Here is a 19061-nt window from a genome sequence, read left to right as displayed (position 1 = left end):
GACTCCTGACGGGTACCCGTAAAAGGGACCACATCACCCCGATTCTGGCCTCTCTCCACTGGCTCCCTGTACGGTACAGAATCAACTTCAAGCTCCTCCTATTCACGTATAAAGCCCTAAATGGACACTCCCCCCCCTACATCAAAAATCTTCTAACCCCCCTCTCTAACTCCAGGTCCCTCAGATCGGCCGACTTGGGGCTATTCACTATCCCGCGGTCTAGGCTTAAACTCAGGGGTTGCAGCTCCTAGACTGTGGAACAGCATCCCTCTCCCGATCAGAACTGCCCCCTCCATCGACTCCTTTAAGTCCAGGCTCAAAACATATTTCTACTCCCTAGCGTTTGAGGCTCATTGAGGAGGCGCTGTGAACTGTTTGCGTACTACTGTATGTTTTCATTTTTTTTTCTATTGGAACCTAATCAAATGTACAGCACTTTGGTCAACGTGGGTTGTTTTTAAATGTGCTATACAAATAAAATTGACTTGACTTGACTTGACTTGACATTATCTGTGCGATATTGAATGGAATTGAACTCTATTCATGAACAAACATCCCATTTCCGAACCTACGACGGGAGAGGTCATAAAAAAGCAACTGAAAATGGATGAGTCTCGGAGATCCCTGTGAAGGTCCTGCAGAAGTATCCTGGTGCTGAAGTGATTAGCTCCTCATAAACATAGACATCTATATTTGTATCAGATATAATTTCAATCACTGGAAAGTTTTGTTTTCCTTGATCTTAGTCTTACCAAGACTCTTTCATGTCACACTTAATTGAATGTTGCCTTGATGTGAAGGTTAACCACTCACTTTACCAGTGGAATTCATCTCCTATTGTCCATGTTTGAACCAAGACTCTTATGAGGGTTTGGCTGAGTGCTTTGAGGGGAACCCACTGACGCCAGTGACCTTGCTCGCACGATGGCCCTAACTCAGGCTCGATTATCGCGTGCTGGAAAACTTACTGCCGCTCTTGGAGATGAACAAATTCGCTGGCAAGAGAGTATAATTCTATTCGAAGATGAAATATCAAATGTAATTGGAAATGTCTTCATTGCAGCAGCATGTGTTGCCTATTATGGTGCATTTACAGCTCATTACCGACAAATGCTAATAGACCACTGGATTAAATGCTGCACAGATCTTGGAATCCCCATCAGTGAAAACTTCAGCCTCATTAATATCTTAGGTGATCTCTTTGAGATTCGCCGGTGGAACACTGATGGTCTCCCACGTGATAATATTTCTACTGAGAATGGCATTCTTGTGAAGCAAGGTCATCGGTGGCCCTTGATGATTGATCCACAGGATCAGGCAAATCGCTGGATAAGAAACATGGAAACTAAGAATGGTTTGAAAATAATTAAACTAACAGACACTGGACTTTTACGCACATTAGAAAATTCTATTCGACCGGGCATGCCTGTGCTTTTAGAAGAGCTGAGAGAAAGCTTGGACCCAGCTCTGGAACCTATTCTTCTAAATCAAACATTCATGACAGGTGGCAGAAGACTTATGCGTTTGGGTGATACAGACATTGATTATGACAAAAACTTCAAATTCTACATGACAACCAAAATGTCTAATCCACATTATCTGCCAGAGGTATGTATAAAGGTCACCATCATCAACTTTACTGTGACTAAATCTGGCTTGGAAGATCAGGATCTGAGTGATGTTGTAAGAATAGAGAAACCTGAACTTGAAGAACAAAGAAATCAGCTAGTTGTTCAAATTAACTCTGATAAGAATCAGTTGAAAGCTATTGAAGATAGAATCTTGAAACTGCTTTTTACATCAGAAGGTAACATTCTGGATAATGAGGAACTAATACAAACTCTTCAAGAGTCAAAGGTTACTTCGGGTGCTATCAAAGTGCGACTGGAAGAAGCTGAGGCAACTGAAGAAAAAATCGATTCTGCTCGTGAGAAATATCGTCCTGTGGCTGCTCGTGGATCTGTTATGTATTTTGTAGTTGCCAGCTTGTCTGAAATAGATCCAATGTACCAGTTTTCTTTAAAATACTTCAAACAGTTATTTAATATAACCATTGAATCGTCTGACAAGACCTATAACCTGCACAAGCGTCTGAAGATACTGTTAAAGACAACATTATTTGCCATATACACTAATATTTCCAGAGGCCTCTTTGAACAACACAAACTCATCTACAGTTTCTTGCTCTGCACTGAAATCCTGCGGCAGGACAATAAAATCACAGATGCTGAATGGAACTTTTTCCGTAGGAAGCTCTTGGAAAAGGAATATCCTCCAAAATCACCAGAACATTGGCTGACAAATGTAACTTGGCAGTATGTGTTGTGATCTCGAAGAGAATTTGCCAGGCTTTAGAGGGATTTCAGGAAGAAGTTGGTGATTATGTTGTCAGAGGACACTGGAACGAAAGGTTGACAATGTTTCAGAAGCTCATTTTAATCAAATGTTTTATGGAAGAAAAGGTTGTCTTTGCAATCACAGATTTTGTCATAGAATCTCTGGGACACAGGAGTTTGTAGAGAATCCTCCTGTTCATTTAGCGACACTTTATCAGGATATGTCCAACAGCACTCCACTCATTTTCATATTAAGTACTGGTTCAGATCCTATGGGAGCATTCCTGAGATTTGCAAAAGAAAGGGATTATGCTGAAAGGGTGAAGTCTATTTCTCTGGGACAAGGACAAGGTCCCATTGCGGAAACATTGATTAAACAGGCTGTAAAGGCAGGAAATTGGGTTTTTCTTCAAAACTGTCATCTTGCAGTCTCGTGGATGTTAGCAATGGAGGAACTAGTTAAGGCGTTTACAGAACCAAGTGCTGTCATTCATGAAAATTTCCGACTGTTCCTGAGCTCCATGCCGACTAACACCTTTCCTGTCACGGTTTTGCAGAATTCAGTCAAGGTCACCAATGAACCGCCAAAAGGACTTCGTGCAAATGTCCGCAGAGCTTTCACAGAGATTACTACCACTTACTTTGAGGAACAAGTCTTGGGAAGGAAGTGGAGGAGGCTTATATTTGGTGTTTGTTTCTTCCATGCTGTGATTCAGGAAAGGAAGAAGTTTGGTCCATTGGGTTGGAACATCTGTTATGAGTTCAGTGATAGTGATCGTGAATGTGCCCTTCTTAATTTAAACCTCTATTGTGAAGGAGGGAAAATACCCTGGGATGCTCTTGTTTACATTACTGGTGAGATCACTTATGGAGGCCGAGTTACAGATGCTTGGGATCAACGATGTCTGCGTACCATCTTAAAGCGATTCTTCGCACCCACTATCTTAGCAGATGATTATAAGTACTCCGCATCAGGAATTTATTACAGTCCTGAGGTAGACAGCTTGCAGGCATTTAAAGAGTACATCGAAGGTCTTCCCCTAATTGATGACCCAGAAATATTTGGAATGCATGAAAATGCTAATTTAGCTTTCCAGCGCAAGGAAACCGGCACCATGATACGGACAGTTCTTGAAGTACAGCCCAATGTTATTGCACGTGGAGCTGGCAAAAGCAGTGATGAAATTGTTAATGAATTAGCAGATTCCATTCTATCAAAACTTCCAGCTAATCTTGACCTTGAAGCTGCAACTGAATCTCTATTTCTTAGGGATAAGAAAGGACGCTTAAATTCGTTGACCACAGTACTAGGCCAAGAAGTTGATCGTTTTAATGGTCTCCTGGGTGTGCTAAGAGACTCTATGGTTATATTGAACAAGGCTATTGCTGGATTTGTGGTGATGTCCGAAGACGTAGAAAAGGTGTACAGCAGCTTCCTGAACAATCATGTTCCATCGTTATGGTCTGATGCAGCTTATCCATCACTCAAACCCTTGGGATCGTGGGTGAAAGACTTCATATTGAGAACAGAGTTTATAGCGACTTGGATCAAAAATGGTGTACCAAAGTCCTTCTGGATTTCAGGATTTTTCTTCCCTCAGGGATTTCTGACAGCTACCTTCCCCTAAAGATGGAGTCATAGTCCATGGAATGTTCATGGATGCTTTTCGCTGGGATGACGAACAAATGGTGATAGAAGATTCCTTTCCCAAGGTGATGAATTCTGTTTTGCCGGTTGTACACTTTGAGCCTGCACAGAATTATGAACCAAGTTCATCACTGTATCAGGCACCGCTTTACAAGACAGCAGCCAGAGCAGGAACTCTCTCAACAACAGGTCATTCTACGAATTTTGTTGTAACTGTCTTATTACCATCAAAAAAAGACAGCGACTATTGGATCTCAAAAGGATCTGCTTTGCTTTGTCAGCTGAGTGACTGAATCTGTGGCATTTTGCAGAGCAGGTTGTGTGTTTCTAACATATTTTTAACTATGTAAATAACTTTGGAAAATGGCAAATTTGGAAAATGACAAAACAATAAGATAATAGGGTAGAGTTTTCACTGAGATTTGAACTGCATTATAATTTTGGATACATTCTTAAATGCCTTTCATCTTATTTTACATTTACTCTTTTACTCTGATTGTGCCTATTTGAGCATTCATTTGTGATGGATTTTCTTTTAGTTATATCATTATAGCGCTGTCTTTGAGAACCAATTTCAGCCTATCTAAACTTTTAAATTGCATTGCTGACCACATCAGGAGTATTGTGTGCAGTTTTGGTCTCCTAATTTGAGGAAGGACATCCTTGCTATTGAGGCAGTGCAACGTAGGTTCATAAGGTTAATCCCCGGGATGGCGGGACTGTCATATGAGGAAAGATTGGAAAGACTGGGTTTGTATTCACTGGAATTTAGAAGGATGAGAGGGGATCTGAGAGAAACGTATAACATTATAAAAGGACTGGACAAGCTAGATGCAGAAAAAATGTTCCCAATGTTGGGGGAGTCCAGATCCAGGGGCCACAGCTTAAGAGTAAAAGGGAGGCCATTTAAAACTGAGATGAGAAAAAACGTTTTCACCCAGAGAGTAGTGAATTTGTAGAATTCTCTGCCACAGAAGGCAGTAGAAGCCAATTCACTGGATGAAGTTAAAAGGGAGTTAGATAGAGCTCTAGGGGCTAGCAGATTCAAGTGATATAGGGAGAAGGCAGGCACGGGTTACTGATTGTGGATGATCAGCCATGATCACAATGAATGGCGGTGCTGGCTCGAAGGGCCAAATGGCCTCCTCCTGCACTTATTTTCTATGTTTCTATGTACCGAGGTACAGTGATAAGCTTTCTTCTTGAGTGTTATCAAGTCAGTGAAAAGACTATACATGATTACAATCAGGCCGTCTGCAGTGCATAGATAAAGGAGAAAGGGGACAATATTTGATGCAAAATATAACATTAAAGTCCGATAAAAGATCATTCAAAGGTTTACTGAGGTGCAGAAGCTTGAAAGCGAACACCACCAGACTCAGGAACAGCTTCATCCTCTCTGTTATCAGGCTTCTGAATGGTCCTTCCATAAGCTAGAGTACTGTCCGATTCACCTCTACCCCATTGCGGACATTGGACTGTGTCTCTGGAACTGTTACGCTGCGATACTGAGAACTATATTCCACACCTTGTATCTTTCCCCTTTGCTCTACCTATTGTACTGGAGTGTGGACTGATTGTATTCATGTACAGTAGATTCATGGAGTGATACAGCGTGGAAACAGGCCCTTCATCCCAACTTGCCCACATCGGCCAACATGTTCCACCTGCCTGCGTTTGGTCCATATCCCTCTAAACCTGTCCTATCCATGTACCCGTCTGAATGTTACTTCTAAACGTTGCCATAGCATCTGCTCCACATGTTTCCAGTTTACTTTAGACGCAGCGCGGAAACAGGCCCTTCGGCCCACTGAGTCCGCACTGCCCAGCGATCAACCCGTACACACACACACACACTAGGGACAATTGACATTTTTTACCGAAGCCAATAGCCCTACAAATGTGTACGTTCTTGGAGTGCGGGAGTAAACCGGAGCACCCGGAGAAAACCCAAGCAGGTCACGGGGGAGAACGTACAAACTCCGTACAGGCAGCACCCGTAGTCGGGATGGAACCCGGGTCTCTGGCGCTGTGAGGCAGCAACTCTACTGCTGCACCACCGTGCCACATTTCTTAAACGTTGTGTGGGTGATTGCATCATCTAGACTGCTTTAATTTCGCTGTACTTTGTGTAGTGACAATAAAGGTTTTTTTACAATGGTGTTATATCTGATCTGTTTGGAGAGCACTCAAAACCAAAGGCTCACCCTGGATCACAGTAAACATGACAATAATAAACCTCGACCTCTCCCAAACTTTAGCACAGATATTTCTCCACCCCTCCCATTACATACCACATCAACGGGGCTATTTGTCACACTTCCAGTTTCCGACGCAATCTCTACTTTCTGTTTCCATTTCTAGCATGTGTCGGGTTTCTTTGACCTAAATTGAGGAAGAGGTGAAGGGTGAGAGTCAGAGAAGCATCAGAACATAGGTGCAGGAGGAGGCCACTCGGCCCCTTCGAGCCAGCAGCGCCATTCAACATGATCATGGCTGATCATTCACAATCAGTACCCCGTTCCTGCTTTCTCCCGACATCCCTTGATTCCGTTAGCCCTAAGAGCTAAATCTAACTCTCTCTTGAAAACGTCCAGTGATTTGGCCTCCACTGCCCTCTGTGGCAGAGAATTCCACAGATTCACAACTCTCTGGGTGAAATAGTCATAGACTCATGGAGTGATAGAGCATGGAAACAGGCAAATCGGCACAACTTCCCCGGTATATGTGATAATCATAAACTAAACTAAACTAAACTAAACTAAACTGGCCAACATGTCCCATCTACTCTAGTCCCACCTGCCCGCGCTTGGTCCATATCCCTCCAAACCTGTCCTATCCATGTACCTGTCTAAATGTTTCTTAAACGTTGGGATGTATTCACAAAATGCTGGAGTAACTCAGCAGGTCAGGCAGCATCTCGGGAGAGAAGGAATGGGTGACGTTTCGGGTCGAGACCCTTCTTCACACTGATGTCAGGGGGGGCGGGACAAAGGAAGGATATAGGTGGAGACAGGAAGATAGAGGGAGAACTGGGAAGGGGGAGGGGAAGAGAGGGACAGAGGAACTATCTAAAGTTGGAGAAGTCAATGCTCATACCGCTGGGCCGCAAGCTGCCCAGGCGAAATATGAGGTGCTGTTCCTCCAATTTCCGGTGGGCCTCACTATGGCACTGGAGGAGGCCCATGACAGAAAGGTCAGACTGGGAGTGGGAGGGGGAGTTGAAGTGCTCGGCTACCGGGAGATCAGATTGGCGAACGTGGACCGAGCGCAGGTGTTGAGCGAAACGATCGCCGAGCCTGCGCTTGGTTTCGCCGATGTAAATAAGTTGACATCTGGAGCAGCGGATGCAATAGATGAGGTTGGAGGAGGTGTGACATCATTGGGATAGTCCCAGCCTCATCTACCTCCTCTGGCAGCTCGTTCCACACACCCACCGCCCTTTGTGTGAAAAAGTTACCCCTCTGATTCTCATGAAATCTTTTTCCCTTCACTTTAAACCTATGTGCTTTGGTCCCCGATTCACCTACCGAATCTGTGCGCCTACCCGATCTATTCCTCTCATGATTTTATTTTGAAAGTAACAACAGCACCGGGCCAAGCCAACAACTGGTTTTCACCTTTGACAACAATGTTGGAGTTGTATTGGACGGTAACATGCAGCTAGACTACGGGAATCAAGAGCCAGGGGGATGGACGCAAATTGCTGGAGTAACTCAGCGGGACAGGCAGGATCTCTGGATAGAAGGAATGGGTGACGTTTCGGGTCGAGACCTCTCTTCAGGCTGCGAGTCAGGGAACAGGTAAACGAAAGATATGGAAGGGTAAGGTGTGAAAACAAAAGATCAAAGGGGATGCAGTTCAAGGATTATGTAGAACTAGACAAAGTGGACCCGTTGTCGAGACAAAGTTGACCCGTTGGGCCTAAACCTCTCCTGCATTGGTGCAGCACCTTCTCCTCCCCCTCCCCTCTCCCCCCACCCCTCCCCCTTACCCTGCCCCCCACTCCATCCCCCTCAACCTCCCTTATCCTCCCTCCTCCCCCTCCCTCCGTCCCCCCCCTCCCTCCACCCCCTCCCTCCCTCCCGAGGAGATAGATTTAAACTTTGAAATGTGAATTTCAATTTCAATGAAACGTCTTCCATTAGCACCAAAGGGACGACGGTGAATAAGGTGGGCCTAAAATTGTCGTGCTATCGTGTACCGTTTCGGCTGTAGTTCAGGAACAAACAAACAAACAAACGAGAGTTTTAGTATATAGATGGATCATTGTTATGGATAGGAAAAAAATGCAGATACTGGTTTGAATCGAAGGTAGACACAAAACACTGGAGCATCTCAGCGGGTCAGGCAGCATCTCGGGAGAGAAGGAATGGGTGACGATTCGGGTCGAGACCCTTCGTTAGACTGATGTCAGGGGAGGGGGCGGGACAAAGATAGAATGTAGTCGAAGACAGTAAGACTGGTGGGAGAACTGGGAAGGGGGAGGGGATAGAGAGGGAAAGCAGGGACTACCTGAAGTTAGAGAAGTAAATGTTCATACCACTGGGGTGTAAACTACCCAAGTGAAATACGAGGTGCTGTTCCTCCAATTTGCGCTGGGCCTCAATTCGACAGTGGAGGAGGCCCAGGACAGAAAGGTCACACTGGGAGTGGGAGGGGGAGTTGAAGTGCTGAGCCACCGGGAGATCAGGTTGGTTAGGGCGGACTGAGCAGAGGTGTTCAGTGAAACGATCGGCGAGCCTGCACTTGGTCTCGCCGATGTAGAGAAGGATCTTTGTTAGCTGAGGTGCGGATCTTTGACAGCGAGGCATACAATGTAAAATTTAATCAGGAGGACAGTCAGACTGGTCGGAGAACTAGGATGATCCAGTTGCCTGATAACAGCTAATTTTGTGCAACACAGTTTGCGCAGCGGTGCAGTTGCTGCCTTACAGCGAATGCAGCGCCGGAGACCCGGGTTCCATCCCGAATACGGGTGCTGTCTGTACGAAGTTTGTACGTTCTCCCCGTGACCTGCTTGGGTTTTCTCCGAGATCTTCGATTTCATAGAAACATAGAAAGATCGAAAATAGGTGCAGGAGTAGGCCATTCGGTCCTTCGAGCCTGCACCGCCATTCAATATGATCATGGCTGATCATCCAACTCAGTATCCCGTACCTGCCTTCTCTCCATACCCCCTGATCCCTTTAGCCACAAGGGCCACATCTAACTCCCTCTTAAATATAGCCAATGAACTGGCCTCAACTACCTTCTGTGGCAGAGAATTCCACAGATTCACCACTCTCTGTGTGAAAAAAAACTTTCTCATCTCGGTCCTAAAAGACTTCCCCCTTATCCTTGAACTGTGACCCCTGGTTCTCGACTTCCCCAACATCGGGAACAATCTTCCTGCATCTAGCCTGTCCAACCCCTTAAGAATTTTGTAAGTTTCTATAAGATCCCCCCTCAATCTTCTAAATTCCAGCGAGTACAAGCCGAGTCTATCCAGTCTTTCTTCATATGAAAGTCCTGCCATCCCAGGAATCAATCTGGTGAACCTTCTCTGTACTCCCTCTATGGCAAGAATGTCTTTCCTCAGATTAGGAGACCAAAATTGTACGCAATCCTCCCACACTCCAAAAACGTACAGGTATGTAGGTTAATTGGCTTTGGTAAATGTAAAAATTGTCCCTAGTGGGTGTAGAATAGTGTTAATGTGCGGGGCTCGCTGGTCGGCGCGGACCCGGTGGGCCGAAGGGCCTGTTTCCACGCTGTATCTCGAAACTAAACTAAACTAAACTAAACATCTGGTAAGAAACAGACCCTGAATCTAGAGCTGTACGTTTTCACACTTCTGTACCTTTTGCCCGATGGGAGAGGGGGGAAGCGGGAGTGGCCGGGGGTGAGACTGGTCCTTGACGATGCTGCTGGCCTTGCCGAGGCAGCGTGAGGTGGAGATGGAGTCAGTGGGAGGGTGGTTGGTTTGTGCGATGGTCTGGGCTGCGTCCACAATTCGCTACAATTTCTTGCGGTCTTGGGTGGAGCTGTTCCCAAACCAAGCTGTGATTCATCCTGATAAAATGCTTTCCTTGGTGCATCCATACAAGTGTTAAAGTGAACAGGTTTAGCAGGTGAGATCGGCCGGGGCAAGATGAGGATGGGAAAGAGGAAGATATGCTAGACTAAACTGAAGTAATTTCATGCAAGAAACCTGCCATGGAAGGTAGATGGGGGCAGGTCATGGATTAGTCCATGGGACTCGGATATCATAGGCACTTAAGAAACATGGTTGGGGGAGAAACATAGAAACATAGAAACAGCGCGGAAACAGGCCCTTCGGCCCACCGAGTCCGCGCCGACGGTTTGGATAGCACGCAAAACCAAGCTTCACCCTGTGTCACAGTGCACATGACAATAATAAACCAGCACGGTGGCGCAGCGGTTGATTTGCTGCCTTACAGCGAATGCAGCACCAGAGACCCGGGTTCGATCCCGATTACAGGTGCTGTCTGTGCAGAGTTTGTACGTTCGCCCCGTGACCTGCGTGGGTTTTCTCCGAGATCCTCGGTTTCCTCCCACACTCCAAAAACATGCAGGTTAATTGGCTTGGTAAATGTAAAAATTGTCCCCAGTGGGTGTAGGATAGTGTTAGTGTGTGGGGATCGCTGGTCGGCGCGGACCCGGTGGGCTGAAAGGGCCTGTTTCCGCGCTGTATCTCTGAACTGAACTCAACTTTATCACAGATATTTCTGTCCCTCCCACCTATTACAGATTATGTCAACGGAGCTTTTTCCTCACGTTTCCAGTTTCTGAGGTAAAATCGTCTTTCTGTTCCCATTTCTAGCATTTGTCGGGATTCTTTTACTCAATTGAGGAAGTGGTGGAAGCAGAGAGTCATAGAAACATAGAACATTGGTGCAGGAGGAGGCCACTCGGTCCCTCGAGCCTGTACGCACCGCCATTCAATGTGATCATGGCTGATCATCCACAATCAGTACCCCGTTCCTGCTTTCTCCCCATACCCCTTGATTCCGTTGGCCCTAACAGCTAAATCTAACTCTTGTTGTCCCTGGTCCTGGTCCTCCAGCCGTGTGGGGACGCTGTCGCTGGTCCTGCTCCTCCAGCCATGTGAGGGCGCTGTCGCTGCTCCTCCAGACGTGTGGGGGCGCTGTCGCTGTCGCTGGTCCTCCAGCCGTGTGGGGGCGCTGTCGCTGCTCCTCCAGACGTGTGGGGGCGCGGTCGCTGTCGCTGGTCCTCCAGCCGTGTGGGGGCGCTGTCCCTGGTCCTCCAGCCGTGTGGGGCGCTGTCCCTGGTCCTTCAGACGTGTGAGGGCGCTGTCCCTGGTCCTCCAGCCGTCTGGGGGCGCTGTCCCTGTCCCTGGTCCTCCAGCCGTGTGGGGGCGCTATCGCTGGTCTTCCAGGCGTGTGGGGGCGCTGTCCCAGCCTGTCCTCCAGGCGTGTGGGGACGCTGTCGCTGCTCCTCCAGCCGTGTGGGGGCGCTGACGCTGGTCCTCCAGGCGTGTGGGGGCGCTGTCCCTGGTCCTCCAGCCGTGTGGGGGCGTTGTCCCAGTTGTCGCTGATCCTCCAGCCCTATGGGGGCGCTGTCCCTGGTCCTCCAGCCGTGTGGGGGCGCTGTTTCTGGTCCTCCAGCCGTGTTGTGGCGCTGTCCCTGTCCCTGGTCCTCCAGCCGTGTGGGGCGCTGTCCCTGGTCCTCCAGCCGTGTGGGGGCGCTGTCCCTGGTCCTCCAGCCGTGTGGGGGCGCTGTCCCTGGTCCTTCAGCCGTGTGGGGGCGCTGTCTCTGGTCCTCCAGCCGTGTTGTGGCGCTGTCCCTGTCCTTGGTCCTCCAGCCGTGTGGGGCGCTGTCCCTGGTCCTCCAGCCGTGTGGGGGCGCTGTCCCTGTCCCTGGTCCTCCGGCCGTGTGGGGGCGCTGTCGCTGTCGCTCCTCCTCCAGTGGGCCGTTTGGGGGCAAAATGGCGGCGGCTCCACAGCAACAGCAGCAGCTGCTGCAACAACAACAACAGACGTCGCCGGGGCTGACGGTGGAACAGGCGAAAGGTGAGGGTGGGGGTGAGAGGTTGTGGGGGTGAGAGGGTGGGGGAGTTGAGGGTGAGGGTGAGGTTGTGGGGGAGGGGAGAGTGAGGGTGAGGGGGTGAGGGTGGGGATAGGGGTGAGGGTGTGAGGGGGAGAGGGAGGGGAGGATGAGGAGGAGGGGTGGAGAGGGTGAAGGTGAGGGGTGAGAGTGAGCAGTGAGGGTGAGGGGGTAAGGGGGGGGGTGAGTGGTGAGGGGGAGGGTGCGAGGGCGAGGATGTGGGGGTCAGGGGATGAGGGTGATGGGCAAGGGTGGGATTGAGGGTGAGGGGCGAGGGTGATGGGTGAGGGTGATGGGTATAGGTGAGGGGTGAGGGTGATGGGTGAGGGGTGAGGGGTGATGGGTGAGGGTGATGGGTATGGGTGAGGGGTGATGGGTGAGGGTATGGGTGAGGGTATGGGTGAGGGGTGAGGTGAGGGGTGAGGGGTGAGGGTTATGGGTATGGGTGAGGGGTGATGGGTGAGGGTATGGGTGAGGGGTGAGGTGAGGGGTGAGGGTTATGGGTATGGGTGAGGGGTGAGGGTATGGGTGATGGGTGATGGGTGAGGGTATGGGTGAGGGTATGGGTGATGGGTATGGGTGAAGGGTGAGGGTGAGGGGTATGGGTGAAGGGTGAGGGGTGAGGGTGATGGGTATGGGTGAGGGGCGAGGGTGAGGGGCGAGGGTGAGGGGGGTGAGGGGCTAGGGGAGAGGCCGCACATGGATCCGCACCGAGCCCTCAGTACAAAACACCACATCAACACAGAGACACCCGCAACAGCTCACACACACACACACAAATATATATATATTACATATATTTACATAAATATGTGTGTATATTATATATGTATGTGTGTGTAAATGTGTGTGTAAATGAGCGTATATGTGTGTGTAAATGAGCGTATATGTGTGTAAATGAGCATATGTGTGTGTGTATGTGTGTAAATGATCATATATGTGTGTATGTGTGTGTAAATGAGCATATATGTGTGTGTATGTGTGTGTAAATGATCATATATGTGTGTGTATGTGTGTGTAAATGATCATATATGTGTGTATGTGTGTGTAAATGAGCATATATGTGTGTGTATGTGTGTAAATGATCATATATGTGTGTGTATGTGTGTGTAAATGAGCATATATGTGTATGTGTGTAAATGTGTAGGGATTACAAAATGCTGGAGTAACTCAGCAGGTCAGGCAGCATCTCAGGAGAGAAGGAATGGGTGACGTTTCGTGTCGAGACCCTTCTTCAGACTGTGTAAATGTGTATATATCTGTATATATGTGTACGTATGTTTGTGTATTCTATATATGTGTGTATATTATTTTGATGTGTGTGTGCGCGCGCGAATGTGTGTGTATTTGTATGTGTGTGTATCTTTGTATGTGTGTATATACAGTGCCTTCCATAATGTTTGGGACAAAGACCCATCATTTATTTATTTGCCTCTGTATTCCACAATTTGAGATTTGTAATAGAAAAAAAATCACATGTGGTTAAAGTGCACATTGTCAGATTTTAATAAAGGCCATTTTTATACATTTTGGTTTCACCATGTAGAAATTACAGCGGTGTTTATACATAATCGGGAGGGACTATGTATAAACACACCTCTAATTTCTACATGGTGAAACCAAAATGTATAAAAATGGCCTTTAATAAAATCTGACAATGTGCACTTTAACCACATGTGATTTTTTTCTATTACAAATCTCAAATGTGGACTCACCATCTCTAGAGATGGGGGATCTCCAGAGATGGTGCCCCATCTCCAGAGATGTTGAGTTACTCCAGCATTTTGTGTCCATTTTGTATATATTCTATATGTGGATGTGTAAATGGGTGTGTGTGGAAATATGTGTGTATGTTTGTATATGTGTGTGTGTATACGATACGATAGAAACTTTATTCATCCCCAGCGGGGATGCCCACACCACACAATAAGGTACACAAAATACTTGAAATTAAAAAGTGAAAACAAAAAAGAAAAAGACGAGCGACACTGTTGGCGCCAGAGACCCATCCTGACTACGGGTGACGTCTGTACGGAGTTTGTACGTTCTCCCCGTTACCTGCGTGGGTTTTCTCCCAGACCTTCGGTTTCCTCCCACACTCCAAAGACGTACAGGTTTGTAGGTTAATTGACGGTGTGACTGTAAATTGTCCCTAGTGTGTGTAGGATAGTGTTAGTGCGCGGGGATCGCTGGTCGGTGCGGACTCAGTGGGACTGTTTCTGCGCTGTATCTTTAGTTTAGCGAGAAAACAGGCCCTTCGTCCCACCGGGTCCGCGCCGACCAGCGATCCCCGCACGTTAACACCACCCTACACATACTGGGGACAAGTTTTACATTTACCAAGCCAATTAACCTACAAACCCGCACGTCTTTCGAGTGTGGGAGGAAACCGAAGATCTCGGAGAAAACCCACGCAGGTCACGGGGAGAACGTACAGACTCCGTACAGACGGCGCCCGTAGTGGGGATGCAACCCGGGTCTGCATTCGCACCTCTGAACTAGACTAAACTAAAGGCGCTCCTCGCGTGCCCGTGGCTTGACGCCTCTCTGCTCCTCCACGCAGCGGTCCTGGCGGAGGTGATCAAGGCGTTCGGCGTGCCGGAGAACGCGCTGAGGCTGGAGGAGGCGCGGGACAACGCCTGCAACGACATGGGCAAGATGCTGCAGTTCGTCCTGCCCGTGGCAACGCAGATCCAGCAGGAGGTGATCAAGGCGTACGGGTTCACCAACGACGGGGAAGGTGGGTGAGCCGAGCTACCGGGACACGGAGACACAGGTACAGGAGTAGGCCACGCCAGCCTTCCAGCCAGCACCGCCATTCAACATGATCATGGCCGATCATCCACAATCAGTTCCTGCTTTCTCCCCGTATCCCTTGATTCCTTTAGCCCCAAGAGCTATGTCTAACTTTCTTGAAAACATCCAGTACATTGGCTACGACCTCTAACCCTGGACTCTCCCACTAGTGGAAATATAGAAACATAGAAAATAGGTACCGGAGGAGGCCATTCGGCCCTTCGAGCCAGCACCACCAATCATGGCTGATCATCCAAAAACAGTTCCCCGTTCCTGCTTTCTCCCCATATCCCTTGATTACTGTAGCCCCAAGAGCTATGTCTAACTCTCTTGAAAACATCCAGTAAATTGGCTACGACCTCTAATCCTGGACTCTCCCACTAGTGGAAATATAGAAACATAGAAAATAGGTGCCGGAGGAGGCCATTCGGCCCTTTGAGCCAGCACCACCAATCAACATGACCATGGCTGATCAGCCACAATCAGCACCCCATTCCTGCTTTATCCCCATATCCATTGATTCCTTTAGCCCCAAGAGCTATGTCTAACTCTCTTGAAAACATCCAGTAAATTGGCTACGACCTCTAATCCTGGACTCTCCCACTCGTGGAAATATAGAAACATAGAAGCCGGAGTAAGCCATTCGGCCCTTCGAGCCAGCACCACCAATCAATATGATCATTAGCAAATTTGCAGATGATACAAAGCTGGGTGGCAGTGAGCAGTGAGGAAGATGCTATGAGGTTGCAGGGTGACTTGGACAGGTTGTGTGACTGGGCGGATGCATGGCAGATGCAGTTTAATGTGGATAATTGTGAGGTTATCCACTTTGGTGGTAAGAATAGGAAGGCAGAGTATTATCTGAATGGTGTCAAGTTAGGAAAAGGGAACGTACAACGAGATCTGGGTGTCCTAGTGCACCAGTCACTGAAAGGAAGCATGCAGGTACAGCAGGCAGTGAAGAAAGCCAATGGAATGTTGGCCTTCATAACAAGAGGAGTTGAGTATAGGAGCAAAGAGGTCCTTCTACAGTTGTACAGGGCCCTAGTGAGACCGCACCTGGAGTACTGTGTGCAGTTTTGGTCTCCAAATTTGAGGAAGGATATTCTTGCTATTGAGGGCGTAGGTTTACTAGGTTAATTCCCGGAATGGCGGGACTATGTTGAAAGACTGGAGCGACTAGGCTTGTATGCATTGGAATTTAGAAGGATGAGAGGGGATCTTACCGAAACATATAAGATTATTAAGGTGTTGGATGCGTTAGAGGCAGGAAACATGTTCCCAATGTTGGGGAAGTCCAGAACCAGGAGCCACAGTTTAAGAATAAGGGGTAGGCCATTTAGAACGGAGATGAGGAAAAACCTTTTCAGTCAGAGAGTTGTAAATCTGTGGAATTCTCTGCCTCAGAAGGCAGTGGAGGCCAATTCTCTGAATGCATTCAAGAGAGAGCTAGATAGAGCTCTTAAGGATAGGGGGTACGGGGAGAAGGCAGGAACGGGGTACTGATTGAGAATGATCAGCCATGATCACATTGAATGGTGGTGCTGGCTCGAAGGGCCGAATGGCCTCCTCCTGCACCTATTGTCTATGGCTGATCATCCAAAATCAGTTCCCCTTTCCTGCTTTCTCCCCATATCCCTTGATTCCGTTAGCCCCAAGAGTTATGTCTAACTCTCTCTTGAAAACATCCAGTGAGTTTGCCTCCACTGCCTTCTGTGGCAGAGAATTCCACAGATTCACAACTCTCTGGGTGAAAAACGTTTTTCCTCATCTCAGTCCTAAATGGCCGACCCCTTATTCTTAAACTGTGTGGCCCCTGGTTCTGGATTGCCCTGCAACAAGGGGAACATTTTTCCTGCATCTAGCCCGTCCAATCCTTTAAGACGTATACGTTTCTATAAGATCCCCTCTCATCCTAAATTCCAGTGAATACAAGCCCAGTCGACCCATTCTTTTGTCATACGTAATCCCATTCTTTCATCATACGGAGCCCTCTGCCTCACCTCACGCCCATCCCCTCCTGGGGAGGTAGAAGTCGCTGCCTCACAGCACCTGGGACCCCAGGTCCCATCCAGACCACGGGTTCTGCCTGAACGGAAGACACACAAAATGTCCGCGGGACTGGCAGCCTATCTGGAGAGAAGGAATGGGTGACGTTTCAGATGAAGAAGGGTCTCGACCGGAAACGCCACCCATACCTTCTCTCCAGAGATGCTGCCAGTCCCGCTGAGTTACTCCAGCATTTTGTGTCCATCTTCAGTTTCAACCAGCTTCTGCAGTTCCTTCCCACACACGCTGTCTGTACGGAGTTTGTATGTTCTCCCTGTGACTGCGTGGGTTTTCTCCGGGTGCTCTGGTTTCATAAGCGATAGGAGCAGAATTAGGCCATTCGGCCCATCAAGTCTACTCCGCCATTCAATCGCGGCTGATCTATCTCTCCCCCTCAACCCCATTCTCCCCATAACCCCTGACACCCGCACTAATCAAGAATCTATCTCTGCCTTAAAAATACCCACTGACTTGTGGCCTCCACGGCCTTCTGTGGCAAAGAATCCCACAGATTCACCGCCCTCTGACTAAAGAAACTCCTCCTCATCTCCTTCCTAAAGGAACGCCCTTTAATTCTGAGGCTGTGCCCTCTGGTCCTAGACTCTCCCACTAGTGGAAACATCCTCTCCACATCCACTCTATCCAGGCCTTTTGCTATTCGGTACGTTTCAATGAGGATCCCCCTCATTCTTCTAAACTCCAGCGAGTGGCCCAGTGCCGACAAACGCTCATCATTTGTTAACCCACTCATTCCTGCTTTCCTCCCCTAAGACGTACAGGTGTGTAGGCTAATTGGCTTCTGTAAATTGTCCGTAGTGCGCAGCTTACAACTAGCGTGTGTATGTGTGACTGATGTTCTCTCTCTCTCTCTCTCTCTCTCTCTCTCCCCCCTCCCTCTCTCTCCCCCCTCCCTCTCTCCCCCCTCTCTCTCTCCCCCCTCCCTCTCTCTCTCCCCCCCTCTCCTCTCTCTCTCTCCCTCGCCCTCCTCTCCCTCTCTCCCTCTCTCTCTCCCACCTTCCCTCTCTCTCCCCCTCCTCTCTCTCTCCCCCCTCTCCCTCACTCTCTCTCTCTCTCCCCCCCTCCCTCTCTCTCCCCCCCTCTCCTCTCTCTCTCTCTCCCCCTCCCTCCTCTCTCTCTCTCCCCCCTCCCTCTCTCTCCCCCCCCTCTCTCTCTCCCCTCCCTCTCTCTCTCTCCCTCGCCCTCCCTCCCTCCCTTTCTCCCTCTCTCTCTCCCACCTTCCCTCTCTCTGCCCCCTCCCTCTCTCTCTCCCCCCCTCTCCCTCTCTCTCTCTCTCTCTCCCCCCTCCCTCTCTCTCTCTCCCCACTCCCTCTCTCCTCTCCCTCCCTCCCTCTCTCTCTCCCCCCTCCCTCTCTCTCTCCCCCACCCTCTCTCTCTCCCCCCTCTCCCTCTCTCTCTCTCTCCCCCTTCCCTCCCTCTCTCTCTCTCCCCCTCCCTCTCTCTCCCCCCTCCCTTTCTCTCTCTCCCCCTCCCTCTCTCTCTCTCCCCCTCCCTCTCTCTCTCTCCCCCCCTCCCTCTCTCTCTCTCCCCCCTCCCTCTCTCTCTCCATCCTCCCTCTCTCTCTCCCCCCTCCCTCTCTCTCTCCCCCCCCCTCCCTCTCTCTCTCCCACTCTCTCCCTCCCTTCCTTCCCTGGCAAGGTGTCGTTACATTTGTAGGAGAGTGTGTGAGTGTGTGACTGATATTGTTCACCCCCTCTCTCTTTTTCTCCCCCCCCCCTTCCCAAGCTGTGCTGAGGTTTGTAGGAGTATGTGTGTGTGCGTTTGTGCGTGCGTGCTTAACTGACATTGTTCCATCTCCCTGTCAAGGTGTGAAGTTTGCAGGAGAGTGTATGTGAGTGAGTGTGTGACTGATGTCGTTCTCTGTGTTTCCCTCCCAAGGTGTGCTGAAGTTTGCAGGAGTGGGTGTATGTGTGCGCGTGAGTGCGTGCGTGCGTGCGTGCTTGTGCGCGTGTGTGTTTGTACGCGTGCGTGTGTGCGTGTTTGTGCGCATGAGTGTGTGGGGAGAGAGTGTGTGTTGCTGATGACATTCTCCCCCTGCCAATGTGTGCTGAGGTTTGTGTGTGTGACTGACCAGCGTTCCCTCTATCGGAACTAAAAGGAACTTTTTCACCCAGAGAGTTGTGAATTGTGGAATTCTCTGCCAC

At 49.0% G+C, this 19061-nt stretch overlaps 1 protein-coding gene and 1 pseudogene across 1 annotated transcript; both read left to right on the top strand.

The window, feature by feature from the left end:
• The first annotated feature begins 924 nt into the window (after positions 1 to 924).
• Positions 925 to 4481, top strand: LOC144602883 (dynein axonemal heavy chain 6 pseudogene; annotated as a pseudogene).
• A 7418-nt stretch (positions 4482 to 11899) lies between these two features.
• Positions 11900 to 14826, top strand: LOC144602726 (protein C10-like). Its single transcript, XM_078415864.1, has 2 exons — positions 11900 to 12020; positions 14618 to 14826. Exons 1-2 carry the CDS (start codon positions 11936 to 11938, stop codon positions 14800 to 14802), a joined length of 270 nt encoding a protein of 89 aa, XP_078271990.1. The 5' UTR covers positions 11900 to 11935; the 3' UTR covers positions 14803 to 14826.
• The last annotated feature ends 4235 nt before the right edge of the window (positions 14827 to 19061 follow it).

The sequence above is a fragment of the Rhinoraja longicauda genome, chromosome 19 (assembly GCF_053455715.1).
Source record: "Rhinoraja longicauda isolate Sanriku21f chromosome 19, sRhiLon1.1, whole genome shotgun sequence".
In the NCBI taxonomy this organism is placed as follows: domain Eukaryota; kingdom Metazoa; phylum Chordata; class Chondrichthyes; order Rajiformes; family Arhynchobatidae; genus Rhinoraja; species Rhinoraja longicauda.
This window is presented reverse-complemented; position numbering and strand designations above follow the sequence as displayed.